The following is a 14,673-nucleotide window of genomic DNA, read 5'->3' as shown; positions in this document are numbered from 1 at the left end:
GACCAGCTCATGTCACTAAACTCCATCTGGCCCCTGTATGTTTCTACTCACAGTACTGGGAGCTTTGCATGGAACAATGAGTCCCCTCCACTTGTGCGCCCTGTCAGCTGCGTACACGTGCGGCTGCCCAGCAGATCAGCAGAGTGTGCATGGCTGGCAGCACGTGCTCAGGTGCTGCTAAGCCACCTTGCACTGTCCTGCAGTTGCTCCCAGGAAGAAACCTCCTACTAACTGCAAAGAGTGGGGGGGGAAGTCAGTGCTGATCTCAGGATGTCCCCTGAGCCTGTACCCCATCTCCACAGAGCATGGCAGAGAGGACACAGCCTGGTCCAGAAACTTCCCCAGTGTCATCCAGCACACACAAAATCTCTCTCTCTCTGTCACCCATGTGGTTGGAAAGTAAACATCATCTCTGTATCTCCACACAGTCACCTCACAGAACATCACTCTATTACTGTTGTTACTGCCTGGCACTACCGATAACACACATATAACATGTCATTTTATTCTTTCCAAGTGTGGATGTTAACAATCTGTCTGGTCTATGCATTCAATACTTTTTACATCTCTTGCACTTGCATTTAACTCTGAGTCGTGAGTGCTGAATGAACTAGCCTGTCCTGACTGGGCTGATTAGCCGTATGGTAACTTCTAAAAAATTAGATATTAAATATAAAAGGGTTTTATATAAAAGGGTTCCCATCAAACGAACCTTTCCCGACAGATGTCCACCAGCTGTCAACCGAAACTCACCTTGGCCAAACGCAAGTGCTTCCTCTGTCCCTGTTGATAGGAGGCGACACACCAGTTGGCTTAGAACTGCAGAGAAATCAGAGCTTGGGGTTTGCTCTATAATTCTAGCAGTGGAACACAGTGGGGGCACCGCATTCCTCCTCCCCATCACATCACAACGTGTGAGATATGCCAGGAATAACACTGACAATCAGGAGGAAATTAACACTAGCTCCTCACCCCAGCCTCAGAGCTGCCTCAACAAGAAGTAAAGGAAAGCTGAGCTTGGACTGACCTCATGCTTGGCACCCCACCCCCAGTGCAGCCTGCTCCCCCCTGCCCAGTCTGAGCATAGGCTCTAGCAAACACCAGCAGCTGGCAGCCCAGCTGGTGCTGGGATGCTTCAAACAGCCCTCCACCATCTCATCCCACTGACCCTGTCACTCCTTCCCCTATTCTCCCAAGCTACCCCACTCCCACCCACTCCCTATTTCCACATCACATGACCATCTTCCACATCCTCTGCAGGGTCCAGCAGGCACCTCTTTAGTGGAACCCTGCCTCGTGGCTCCACCCACTGGGTCTGTGCCCATTTACTTCTTCACGTGCAGCTGTGCAGGCACCTTAGAACAGTGGTTCCCAATTGCTGGTCCGCGGACCAGTGGTGGGCCGTGAACTGCTGGTTGCCGGGCCAAGATACACTGCCTGCACATGGGTGGGTGTTGCGCTAGAACTCAGCAGCAGCCAGCAGGAGTCTGGGAGCCTATTACTCAATCGGACCCAGAAGCAAGAGGAAGCAATCCCTGGCTCCGTCCAGGCAGCAGGAAGGGACTCACAGCCACTGCCTGCTAAGATTATGAGGCCTGACAAAGGCCGGATCCCTGAGCCTGGGTTGGGAGGAGAGGGGGCGGTGGCACTGCTGGGCCCCACAGCTCAGGCTGCAGCTCAGCGGGAAAAATCACCCGCGGGGCCAGTGGTATTTAGAAAGCTGCACCTAGGGATCCCCTCCCAGGGCAGTCCCCCCAGCCTAGCCTCTGCCCCAGGGCAGGCAGCGCTTGGGGACAGGGCAGAGAGACACCCCGCTCCTGTCCCTCTGGGAACAGGGCCCCAGTGCTCCAGGGGGAGGGTTTGTCCCCAGGATGCTCCCAGCAGAGGGGACTGCAATCCCTGCCTGGGCCCAGGGAAGCTGCCACCAGCTCCCAAGGTTTGCGGGGGGTGGGGGGAAAGCAATCCATCGGGGGGGCAGGGGTGCAATGGAGGGAAACTCTCGGGGGGGGGGTCACAGAGAGGGAAAAGGGAATGCAGGAGGAATCTTGGGGGAGCAAGAGCAGCCTGCCTGGGGAAGGGAAACATAAAGGGCAGGGCTCGTACAGAAGGAGATGGAGAAGATACAATGGCAGCTCCCTCACTCCATGGGGCAGAATGAGGAGGGCAGCACTCTGGTTGCTGACTGAACTGCTACCTTTGTCGGGTGGGACACATCTCACTGTACCTGTGCTAGCAGAGCTGGGACACTAGCACCCTGCTCCTTCAACAATAAACCTAGCCGAGAGCCTTAGCTCCTGAACAAAGGCTGTGTCTTTCTACAGCAACAACCCTGAGCTATGGAGCATGGACAAGCTGCACACTCTGCCAGTGTAGCACAAGGCTACTCCACAGGCACTGCCAGCAGCCAGACCCAGACCCATCTCCTGATTTTGCCTGGCCCCTTCCACTAACACCTTTGGCCAAGGCACAACAAGGGCAAGATGGTGGGAAGCACATTGAGACCTTGGAAATGGCAGCACCATTGTTATGAACTTGAACCTGCTTCCCCTGGGAGGAGGCATGGAGGGGACACTCTTTTACACAGGAGCCAGGATGATTGCTAACAGGGAGTTTTGAGAGGGAGTTCTCCAGGTGAAGGAGAAGCAGATACAGGACTCTTGAGGGAAGTGTGTTTTGTTATTGGGGCTTTCTTACTGTGTGCAGAGCTTGTGTTTGTTTGGTGTGTGGTGGTGCTGTGTTTTTTTTTTCTCCTTTCCCTGTTTGAGTGAGGCTTTAGAGGGGGAGTTCTCCAGGTAGAGGAGAAATAGATACAGGAGTCTTGTGGGAAGTGGGTGTTTCTTGGGGCTTTCTTGCTGTATGCTGAGCTTGTGTTTGTGAGTGAGGGTTGGTGTGTGTTCTTTTTTGGTTTTTTGTTTATTTATTTTCCCCTGTGTTTGAGAGTGAGGCTTTTTTCCCCTCCCCCCTCCCCATGATTGGCTGTGATTGGCAGGTGGAAACTGTTGGCTTCTAATTAAAGTTTGAATTCTAGAAGCCTCTGCTGATTGGCTGAGCCTTGGTAGGGGGAGGGGCTTTATAAGGTAGTGGGCAAGCGACCAAGGAGCTTGCGAACAGGTGATTGCTAACAGGGAGTTTTGAGAGGGAGTTCGCAAGGGCGGGAGGTTCTCTTGCCTTTCTTTTTAAATCCCTTTTCCAGGACAGCAGCAATGGTTGATGATGGGTCTGCTGTTGTTACCTGCACAACGTGTGCCATATTTGTCTTCCTCCTGGAAGAAAGAACGGATTTCATCTGCACCAAGTGCAAGATGGTCGACATTTTGGAAGAAAAAATTAGAGGACTGGAGGCCCAAGTGTCAACCCTACGCTTGATCAGAGAGGATGAAGACTTCCTCGATAGAAGGCAGCATTTAATCCTTCAAGCACGGCAGGCAGAAGAGCCAGAGAGGGCAGTACACGACCAAGAAGAGAACTGGCAGCATGTAACTTCTAGAAGGGGAAAAAGGCCAGCACAGGAATCCCCCAATGCTATAGAGGTAAGCAATCGCTTTCAAGCTCTCTCCACAGGCTCTGCAGTGCTGAAAGCTCTGGAAGGAACCTCACAAGGAAGAAACCAGAAGGGAACATGGGATGCGTAGTCCTACGGATGGGAGTTCCACGGCCACCACGCCCAAAAGGAAACGACGGGTGGTGGTGGTCGGGGACTCCCTTCTAAGAGGGACAGAGCCATCCCTCTGCCGTCCAGACCTGGAATCTCGAGAGGTATGCTGCTTACCGGGAGCTCGCATTCGGGATGTCACTGAGAGGGTTACCAAGCTGATCAAATCTTCGGATTGCTACCCCTTCCTGCTTCTCCATGTGGGAACTAATGATACGGCCAAGAATGATCTTGAGCGTGTTACTGCGGATTATGTAGCGCTAGAAGAAGGATCCAAGAATTTGGAGCACAAGTGGTATTCTCCTCCATCCTCCCCGTTGAAGGGAAAGGACTGGGCAGGGATCGTCGAATTGAGGACGTAAATGCATGGTTGCGCAGATGGTGTCGCAGAGAGGGCTTTGGTTTCTTCGACCATGGGACTCTGTTCCGGACGCAAGGATTGTTAGGAAGAGATGGGATCCACCTAATGAGGAGAGGAAGGAGCATATTCACAGGCAGGCTTGCAAACCTAGTGAGGAGGGCTTTAAACTAGGTTCGTCGGGGGACGGTGACCAAAACCCTGAGGGGAGTGGGAAAGTCGGATACCGGGAAGAAATGCAGAGAGGAAGGGGCAAGAAAGGAGGACCCATGTTTCGAATGGAGAAGATAGGACGATCAACTGGTTACCTGAAGTGTTTGTACACTAATGCGAGAAGCCTGGGCAACAAACAGGAAGAACTGGAGGCCCTGGCCCAGACCAAGAAATATGATTTAATTGGGATAACAGAGACTTGGTGGGATGACTCGCATGACTGGAGCGCTGTCATGGAAGGGTATAGACTGTTCAGGAACAACAGGCAGGGGAGAAAAGGAGGAGGAGTTGCACTATACGTAAGAGAGCACTACGATTGCTCTGAACTCCAGTATGAAGAGGGAGAAAAACCTGTTGAGAGTCTATGGGTTAAGTTTAAAGGAGCAAACAACAGCATTGATGTTGTGGTTGGTGTTTGCTACAGGCCACCGAATCAGGTGGATGAGGTAGATGAGGCTTTCTTCGGACAACTGAACGAAGCTTCCAGATCGCAGGCCCTGGTTCTCGTGGGGGACTTTAATCACCCTGACATCTGCTGGGAAACCTATACGGCAGTACACAGGCAATCCATGAAGTTTTTGGAGAATGTTGGGGATAACTTCTTGACACTGGTGCTGAAGGATCCGACCAGGGGCCGTGCGCAGCTTGATCTTCTGCTCACAAACAGGGAGGAACTAATAGGGGAAGTGGAGGTGGGTGACAACCTGGGAAGCAGTGATCATGAGATGGTAGATCTCAGGATCCTGACCAAAGGAAGAAAAGAGAGTAGTAAAATACACACCTTGGACTTCAAAAAAAGCCGATTTTGACTCCCTCCGAGATCTGATGGGCAGAATCCCCTGGGATGTTAACATGAAAGGAAAAGGAGTCCAGGACAGCTGGCAGTATTTTAAAGAAGCCTTATTGAAGGCACAGAAAGAAACCATCCCGACGCGTAGCAAGAGAGGCAAACATGGTAGGAGACCGGACTGGCTTACAGGGTGAACTTAAGCACAAAAAGGAAGCTTACAAAGAGTGGAAACTTGGACAAATGACCAGGGAGGAGTTGAAAGGTATAGCTCGAGAATGCCGGGGGGTTATCAGGAAGGCGAAAGCGCAAATGGAATTGCGACTGGCTAAGGATGTGAAGGATAACAAGAAAGGTTTCTACAGGCATGTTAACAAGAAGAAGGTGATCAGAGAGGGAGTGCTGCCCCTAATGGATGAAGGAGGTAACCTAGTGACAGATGATGTGGGGAAAGCTGAAGTACTCAATGCTTTCTTTGCCTCTGTATTCACGGACAAGGTCGGCTCCTGGACTTCTGCGCCAAGTGACGCAAGATGGGATGAAGATGGACAGCCCGTGGTGGGTAAAGAACAGGTTAGGAACTATTTAGAAAAGCTAAACTTACTTAAATCCATGGGTCCGGAATAAGTGCATCCGAGGGTACTGAGGGAGTTGGCAAATGTCATTGAGGAGCCTTTGGCTATTATCTTTGAAAAGTCGTGGAGATCGGGAGAAATCCCAGGTGACTGGAAAAAGGCAAACGTAGTGCCCATCCTCAAAAAAGGGAAGAAGGATGATCCAGGGAACTATAGGCCGGTCAGTCTTACCTCGGTTCCTGGAAAAAATCATGGAAGGGATCCTTAAGGAATCCATATTGAGGCACTTGGATGAGAGGAAAGTGATTAGGAATAGTCAGCATGGATTCACAAAGGGCAAGTTGTGCCTGACCAATCTAATTAGCTTCTATGATGAAGTAACTGGCTCGGTGGACATGGGGAAGTCAGTGGATGTTATATACCTTGACTTTAGCAAGGCTTTTGATACGGTCTCCCACAATATTCTTGCCAGCAAGTTAAGGGAATGTGGATTGGATAAATGGACGGTAAGATGGATTGAAAGATGGCTAGAAGGCCGGGCCCAGCGGGTAGTGATCAACAGCTCGATGTCAGGATGGCGGTAGGTTTCTAGCGGAGTGCCCCAAGGTTCGGTTCTAGGACCGGTTTTGTTCAATATCTTTATTAATGACCTGGATGAGGGGATGGATTGCGCCCTCAGCAAGTTTGCAGATGACACTAAGCTGGGGGGAGAGGTAGATACCCTTAAGGGCAGAGATAGGGTACAGAATGACTTAGACAAATTGGAGGACTGGGCCACAAGAAATCTGATGAGGTTCAACAAGGACAAGTGTAGAGTCCTGCACTTGGAACGGAAGAATCCCAAGCATAGTTACAAGCTGGGGACCAACCGGTTAAGTAGTCGTTCTGCAGAAAAGGACCTGGGGGTTACAGTGGATGAGAAGCTAGATATGAGTCAACAGTGTGCCCTTGTAGCCAAGAAGGCTAATGGCATATTAGGTTGCATTAAGAGGAGCATTGCCAGCAGATCCAGAGATGTCATCATTCCCCTTGATTCGGCTTTGGTGAGGCCGCATCTGGAGTATTGTGTCCAGTTCTGGGCCCCCCACTACAAAAAGGATGTGGAGGATTGGAGAGGGTCCAGCGGAGGGCAACCAAAATGATTAGGGGGCTGGAGCATATGACTTATGAGGAGAGGCTGAGGGACTTGGGTCTGTTTAGTCTGCAGAAGTGAAGAGTGAGGGGTGATTTGATAGCAGCCTTCAACTTCCTGAAGGGAGCTTCCAAAGAGGATGAAGAAAAGCTGACTCAGTAGTGACAGATGGCAGAACAAGGAGCAATGGTCTCAAGTTGTGGTGGGAGAGGTCCAGGTTGGATATTAGGAAAAACTATTTCACTAGGAGGGTGGTAAAACACTGGAATGGGTTACCTAGGGAAGTAGTGGAGTCTCCATCCCTAGAGGTGTTTAAGTCTCGGCTTGACAAAGCCCTGGCCAGGTTGATTTAGTTGGAATTGGTCCTGCCTAGAGCAGGAGCCTGGACTTGATGACCTTCTGAGGTCTCTTCCAGTTCTATGATTCTATTCTATGATTACTGGGGCTGACACTACTGACACTGGGGGTCAGAGGACATTGAGGAGTCTCAACCAAACCCAACCCAGCTGCTCCGCAGCCCAACCCAGCTTCTAATATCCAAGGGAACAGGAATCCTTACCCAGCCAGTTCACAGCCTCATAATTCCCCTGCATCACATCCCTGTAGAGGGCTCTCTGGCCCAGATCCAGCAAAGCCCATTCCTCCTCAGAGAAATGCACAGCCACCTCCTCGAAACTCACTGGCTCCACCACAGCCATTTCCTGTACCTGGCTCTGTAGGTCAGGGGCTGAGCTGGAGACAGACATGTGAGTTCTAAAGCCTGTCGGGGGAAGAGGAGCAAATGAAGACATTTCAGAAGGGGCTTTAATCCTTTCCACATGCCCATTCTCCCCAGACTCTCCCTGGTGACACATGCTAGACTCTGCCACTGTGGGCAAAAGTTTGAGTCTAGATATTCCATAAACACCACAAACAAGTTAGATCTCAAATCCATATTAATTTCTCTCCGTACCTGGCTTGAGTTTCAACATTACTGCACCTGCAACAATGGGATTCGGTTCTCAGCACCCAGTGTTTTTTATAACAAGCCACATATTTAACTGCTTGAACACAGACGTAGGTTAAATTTAGGTGATGTATTTAAAACCCTTAGTCTTCATTCACTGATTTGCAGCACAAACTTTGGTCCTCTCATCTGACAGAGACTTTATAAACCCTCTCCACAACAGAGATTAAGTGAAGTTAATACAAGTATTCAGGTGCTTATTAAACATGTGTGCTGAGTGTTTGCAGGATGAGATCTTAAAATTCATGGATTCATGGGATCAGAAAATATCCATAGTTATGCAGTCTGACCTCCTCTGTGGCACAAGCCATTACACTAAACCCAGTTACGCAGGCACAAAGCTCTGTTTCCCCACAGTATGTTTCCTAGAAAGTTGCCCTGTGTTGATTTGAAGACATCAAGAGATGGAGAATCCACCAGTTCTCTGCTCATTTGTTTCAGCAGCTAATCCTCTTCCTTATCAAACATTTGTGCCTCTTTTCTAGCCTGAAATTGTCTGGCTTTAGCTTTCAGATATTGGCTCTTCCTGAGCCGTATCCACTAGACCAGGGGTGGGCAACACATTTTCATGGGGAGCCACTCCAAGATTTTGGAAAGTGGCTGAGAGCAGCACTCTTCCATGATATTAAGAGAAGAAATGCAGGGTCTAGGATGGGCATTGGAAGCAGAAGGGAGCTTGGGGGTAAGGGATTGGGATACAGGAGGGAGAGAGGGGAGTGGGAGAGTTTGGGTGAGAGAGGCAGGTGTGACCTTGGGCACTGGATTAGACTGGACTCAGATATTTAAAGTAAATTTAATTTAGAGAAGTGGTTGAGTGGACACTAAGGGGCTGTGGGTTTCTGACCACTGAGAACTTCTTGCAAATATAGATATAGGAGGAGGACAGAGAGTTTGGGTATGTGGAGTGCAGGGGCAGAGATTAGAAGGGGAAGGAAGGGTTGGGGTGTAGAGACAAGCTCTGGCCAGGAGACTTACCTTATTGATTCCTGCCCTGCAGCCATCCACCTATCCCAGGCAGGAAGGGAGCCTGCCCAACCCTTGCACAGGCTGCAGGGCCGTGTGTGTGTGAATAATTAAGAGCCAGAGGGGAGGGGGCATGGTGCTCAGTTTCTGACCAGAAACCTGCCAATGGGATTGCTCTGGGAGTGGAAGCAGCATCTGAAGCCTTCCACTCCCGCCCCCAGGCTCACAATCGCTTTGTGAGTGGCTTGAAGATGAGGCATGTCAAGCATGGAACAAGCCCATGGCTCCCCCAGCATCCATGGGCTGGATCCAATGGCTTGGCAGGTTGGATTCAGCCCATGGCCTGCATTTGCCCAGGCCTGCACTAGACTGAAGAGCCCTTAGGTATCCAACAGTTTCTTGCCAGGAACAAAATTATACAGTGGAAGCAGGTCAGCTCTCAGCCTTTCAGCCTATTTATTGTTTGAAACCAATCCCAGACTGAAACTAATTTAACAGTGAAATCTCAGCCTGAAGTCCATTGTGTGCTTTAACTTCACCCCTTTAGCATCAAACCCCACAGACCAGTGTTTCTTAAAGTGTCCGCAGATCCCCAATCTAGTGCCCCTGTGGCTCCTCACTGATCAGTGAGTGAAATTTAGGGCTGTGTGTGCCATGGTCCTTGGGTTTGGTTGGTAACTTCAATGATAATCCCATGAAAATGTTATCACTGAAATTTTCTTATCATTTAAAGAATCTCCACCAGCAAACTCACTCTGTCCAAAAGCTCCCAGGGATTTTCCTCTTGCTCTCTCCAGTGCCGAGGGCAGAGTGTCTGGAGGGGAAAAGGATAAGGAAGGTGAGATTCCAGGCTCTCCTCTTTATAATAATGTCCCCACTCTGAACTCTGCGTTTCAATTGTATCAGAGACCAGACAGAGACACACTCAAGTGTTTAATATGAAAAGATCTGAAATCTTCTGTTTCCCCTCTCATTCAGGCACCTCCCAGCAATGGAGCCAACATCCCCGCAGCCTTACCCCCACCCCAGGAAAGACAAGCTGCAAATGAAATTTACTTTTCCCTCCTCATCCCTTCCCATTTAGTTTCTCTCAATCACTTACCGCGTCTTACCATAAGCTGTGGTGGCGGAAGGTGTTGCCATGACATTAACTTTACTCATTTTGAGCCATTTGACACTAACGGGAGGTTCAGAGTTTGCAAACTCCTGGCTCTATCTGCAAGCAGTTGGGTCTGTTCGCTCAGTGTCTCTAAGGAGAGTAGTATTATGGGGCCGTCATTCTCCCCATGGGAATTGAGGTAGGGGAACGTTGGCTTCAGAGGCCAGATTCAATAGTCTCAGATACTTAAGCCACTTTCCCCTCTTGCATCCCTCCTAGGTACCTTTGAACTCCCTCAGAGTCTCCGACAGCACAATCGTTTTCTCTGAGAAACTGCTGACTTGTTGTTCCAGTTGAGGAAAAATCTCCTCTGGCAGCTGGAACTGCCCCGTCTCACACCTGGACAGAAACAATTTCATGTGACTGTATTTCATTTACTGATTATAAGTTCTGGCTAGTAAGTCTTAGCTCTAACAGGTCTGGCGTTAGAATTCCTCCAATTCTCCCAGCCTTAGAGCAGGGGCAAAACAGCCCATGGGTGTGCAACCTTCCCCTGAAAGGTCCCATTGCTGTTCTTCACCTCTGGCCTGGAGAGACCAGCTGGGGGACAAAAGGAGAATTTAGTCTTCCTGGTCATCTCAGTCCTTGGCTTCCAGGAACTGAGGGACAGGAGGTTCCCAGGTGAAGGGCTGAAGGAATCTGTCCACTAGGGACTAGAATAAGCCACCAGCTGCCCCCTTCCCAGCTCCTTCCACACAGGTCTCCAAACAGCCCTTGGGTGGGACAGACTCTTGGTCCCTGCTGCCCTGGGCTGAATGTGCCCAGTAGTGACAGGCCCATGTTCCAGCCCCATAATCCTGAGGCAGCCAGCACCCAGGGAGGTGACAGCTCTAAGAAACACTTGAGGTCAGACTATGCCCTAAATGGAGAATTCCAGAGTCTGCTGTGCAAGGGTGAGACCCTCAGAATTAAATGAGTCCATCCTTATCCAGCATCTGGCTGCAGGGGAGATGCGGTGCCAACATCAGCTCCAAGCTCTTTCCCTGCACTGTGCAGTGTAAGGGGAGCAAGACCACGTACCTGCGCAAGGTGCATCTGATGTCCTAGAGAAAACAGACAGAAAAGCATCTCAGCGCCATTGGACACATACAGGGGATTCCAGGGAAGGGATTTTGCAAACATGGGGAAGAAAAACCTTGGCCTGGCCCCAGAGTCATGGATCCTTTAAGCGAATGGGGCTTTGCCATCTCTAATAGCTCTATACTTGTAACTCTGCAAAGCACAATAGTCAGTCACATGTCAGCAATGCACATGCTGAGTTACACTCAGATCTAACAGCTGAAACCCGCTTGTGATTCAGGAGTCTCCCTTTCCTGTGTGGGGAGCTGGAACGTTTCTCCCTCAGTCTCACCTGCAGGAATTCACTCCCTGGCTTCTGACACATCCCCTCCAGCTCACCAATCAGCTCGCTGAGATGGGAAATTTGCCCAGAGAGTTTCCCAATAGCATCAGTCTGGAGCCTCCCAATCTCCTCATCCAGCTTCTCCAGCTGGGCAAGCAGGAGTCGCTCTTGTTCCTTCAGGAACTGCTGCAGCTTCTGAAACTCGGCCACAATCTTCTGCCTCTTGGCTTGTGTCTGTTTCTGTATGAAAACAGGGAAAGGGCTGGTTGGGGACATGGATGGAACTTGAGGCCCTTACATGGGGAACTGAGTGCACAGCTGAGAGTCAGCACCAACCTGACAGAGATACCCAGGGAGGACAAAGAAACCAAGATGTTAATGCACCAAGTGAGCAGACACAGTAGACAGCCCCTCACAGGGACATTCATTTCCTCTGGGGAGGATTTCTGGGAAAGTCACAGGGGTGGACATTAATTCATCCACTGAAATGGAACCTCAGGGCCTGTCTACACATGGATCTAACCCAGCAATCCATGGTCCAGGAGAAAAACAGACAAGCCCAACCTCACCAAAGTCACAAATGAGTCTGCCTCCTAACACAGCCTTCCCACTGCCAGTCCCTGCCACTTCATAACCATGGGCACCTACCAGATACTCCTGACTTTTCTCTTCGGCTGTCGTTTTCCTTCCCAGCAGCTTTTCTCTCTCTTCCCTCAGAGCCTTCAAATGGGCCTCCAATTTTTCCTCAAGAAACAGAAATAAGCACCAGGGTAAACCCCATGAGATTTTGGGAGCCCATTTGTCTGCCTTTAAGCTGCACAGTCCCAGTTTTGTAGAGCTCTGTCCCTCTCTGGCAGGCACTCAGCCCTGGACATGGCTTTGTCCATAGAAAAAGAGACAGGAAGAGATGGCAGATGCAGCAGGATGCCTGTGAGAGTGCGGGACAGATCGGTGGTGGCACCTTCATAAAGAATGACGCAAGTGGGGGATGAGGGAGTAAAAAGGGTTAAAAATATGAATGATGTAACCGATAATTTAATCAGTTACAGTATTTTTGAATCCACTGACAGACAAGGCCAGTATCAGACACGAGATCTCCTGGGGTCGGGGCTCTCTCGTGATGTCTGCTGAGGGTGGCCACCAAGACTGCCAGCCGATGGGGACTCCCAGCAGCTCCAGGCCGATATTTGCTGTTGGGGCAAGCAGGCACTGCCAGGGACAGTGGGGAGTTTAACTGGTAACTGGCACTGATAAGCATTCGCTCATCAGTTAACCAATTTGAACCCTGGCTACAACCCAGTCAAATCCCAGTGGGTCTGGCATGGCCCTGCGCTGCCTGGAGCCTAGCTATGGGTGGACTCAAGGCGCTTGGGGCCCCACACCATCCAGCCCAGTTACCTCCTCTTGGCTGCCGCATCTGAGTTTAACATGTCATACAGCAGCCCAGGAGTTCAGCATCTCAGCCGGAAACCTCCTCTCCCTGCTGGGCCTGTAGCAAAGTGTCTTTCCCATCTAAGGGCCACATTGTTCAGTGATGCGGAGAGGTGGGATGGAACACAGCCTGGTGGTTAGTGTAGCCTTGGATTGAGCCTGGAGAGAACAGGGTTCGTGGCTATACTCTCCCACTGACATGCTTGGTGACCATGAGGGAACTTGCTTCCTCACTTTCCCTTCCCACCTTTTGTCTAACCAGACTGTGACCTGCTCAGGCCAGGCTCTGTCCCTTTCTGGCTGTTGTGCAGGGCCCAGATGTCATTGTGGGTTTATAAGGCAAATGACAGATTGGCTGAGAATCAGTAGCAATCAGTAACAGCTTGTAACCTCCTCTACTCCAATCTTAAGGCAACTCTCTCCCATAGACTGGCCTGCAGGCTCCTGTTATCTAAACCAGTGTTTCTGAACCTCTTTTTTTTATAAAGTCCTCCTTTAAAAAAAATTATAAGTACCCCCAGTACCTGCAGTTTTCAGACACACCATTTTTTTCTACCGTTGCAACACATTTGTTTAAATAACTTAATTGTAGCAGGGCAGGCAATGAAATTTTTGGGTGTAAGAAGTACAAAAATAATAAAGTCCTGTAAAACTTAAAACAAAAATTCCGTTTTCTCCAAATTTCAGTTATGTTGATGTACCTCCCCACACTTCTCTCAAGTTCTCCTAAGAGAACTCATACCATTGGTTGAAAAACACTGATCTAAACCTCTCTGATTGTTAACACCTTCCTTTATGTTAAAACCCCTCCTGTCACCAATGAAGGCTAGGTTTCAGGATTCAGAGCCTCAGAGAAACATTTCCGACATCACGTATCTGTAAAGACTTGATGTAAGTTGCCCCACAGCCAGAGCATTTACTTTTTACAGCATGTCTTGTACCATGAAGGCTATAAAGAGCCGTGTCACACTTGTGCCAGGTAACAGTCAGTGAAATTAGCCTGTAATTAAAATGCAACATTATTTCCCATTACACTGGACAGCAACTCTGTACCTTGTACTCCTGGGCAGCTTCCTGAAAAGGAACCATCATGTGAGCCTGGGATCTGTCATACACCAGACAGATGGGAGTTTGATCCGCTTCACAGAACAGCTTCACAGCCTCCTGGTGCTCCCCACACACCCTGTCCCATGTTGCTCTCTTTGCTGCCTGGAAACTCAGCGGCTTGGCTAGTTCTACCACATTTGCCAGCTGCCAGTTGGGCGGGAGGGGTCCCTGCTGCTCGGTGTCTCTGCACTGAGGGCTGAGGGGGGCCTGGCAGAAATTGTGCCCACGCTCCAGAGCGACAGGGGCTGTGAAATCCTCCAGACAGATTGGATGTGATGCTTCCTCCCGGAGCCTTTCCACAGGGCCCTTTGCAGCCATAGCTGCCTCCGGACTGGGGAACAGGGGCCGTGTCACTTTCCTGAGCTCAGCAACGGAAGGGCAGGTCCAAAGGCGGGTGTTTGAGGTACCAGCACTCCTCGGTAAAAAATTAAAAAAAAAATTAAAACCCGCAAAAAGCCAAAAGCTTTGCTCACCCACTGCCCCCACCAGGGCCTCCACTGGGCCCCTCAGCCCCCTGCCCCAGCCAGAGCCCCCGCCCCCTCCGTCTCTGCACCCTTCCTCATCCTGTGTTCAAATCCCGTCCCCGACACAGCCCCCGGTTCGCTCCGAGCCCCCCCTCTCAGCGACCGCCCCGCCCGACCGTTTCCCCTCCACCCAGCGCTCAGCCCCCTCAGCCCGGCGGGAGCATCAGGGAGCGACCGCCCCTTCCCACCATTGCCCCCGCGGCAGTTGGAACCCTTGTCCCCAAAGCGCCAGCCAGGCTGGTATCAGGAGCCCCCCGCAGCGATTTAACCGCCCGGCACCGGCTCACCGCTTTCTGCTCCCCCTCCCTTCCCAGCATTGCCGGAAGCGGAAGTAGCGGCGTGGTGAGTAACAGCTCCCTCAGAATTCGTCCCTCACGATGCAGCCGGGGCTCCTACCTCCCGCTCGCAGCGGGGTGGGCGGGGC

The 14,673-nt window shown here is 50.7% G+C and overlaps 1 protein-coding gene across 1 annotated transcript; it reads right to left on the bottom strand.

Annotated features, from left to right (window-relative positions):
• Positions 1-177: 177 nt before the first annotated feature.
• LOC142821466 (zinc finger protein RFP-like) lies at positions 178-14,670 on the bottom strand. The gene is made up of 10 exons (XM_075912463.1): positions 14,537-14,670; positions 13,672-14,137; positions 11,836-11,931; positions 11,197-11,427; positions 10,866-10,888; positions 10,069-10,184; positions 9,441-9,500; positions 7,277-7,477; positions 713-819; positions 178-231 (listed from the first exon to the last, which is right to left on the bottom strand). Exons 2-10 carry the CDS (start codon positions 14,041-14,043, stop codon positions 178-180), a joined length of 1,260 nt encoding a protein of 419 aa, XP_075768578.1. The 5' UTR covers positions 14,044-14,137; positions 14,537-14,670.
• Positions 14,671-14,673: the final 3 nt, after the last annotated feature.

This window comes from Pelodiscus sinensis, chromosome 31 (assembly GCF_049634645.1).
Source record: "Pelodiscus sinensis isolate JC-2024 chromosome 31, ASM4963464v1, whole genome shotgun sequence".
Lineage (NCBI taxonomy): Eukaryota > Metazoa > Chordata > Testudines > Trionychidae > Pelodiscus > Pelodiscus sinensis.
The sequence above is the reverse complement of the archived record's forward strand: the minus strand, read 5'-3'. Positions and strand labels throughout refer to the sequence as shown.

Excerpts from the sequence above, each read along its gene's own strand:
- LOC142821466 (XM_075912463.1), bottom strand. The coding sequence starts at position 14,043 with ATGGCTGCAAAGGGCCCTGTGGAAAGGCTCCGGGAGGAAGCATCACAT. Across the intron at positions 11,932-13,671 it reads AAGCTGCCCAGGAGTACAAG|GAAAAATTGGAGGCCCATTT; the intron begins GTACAGAGTTGC and ends CTGTTTCTTGAG. Across the intron at positions 820-7,276 it reads TGAGGCTGTGAACTGGCTGG|TTCTAAGCCAACTGGTGTGT; the intron begins GTAAGGATTCCT and ends ATTTCTCTGCAG.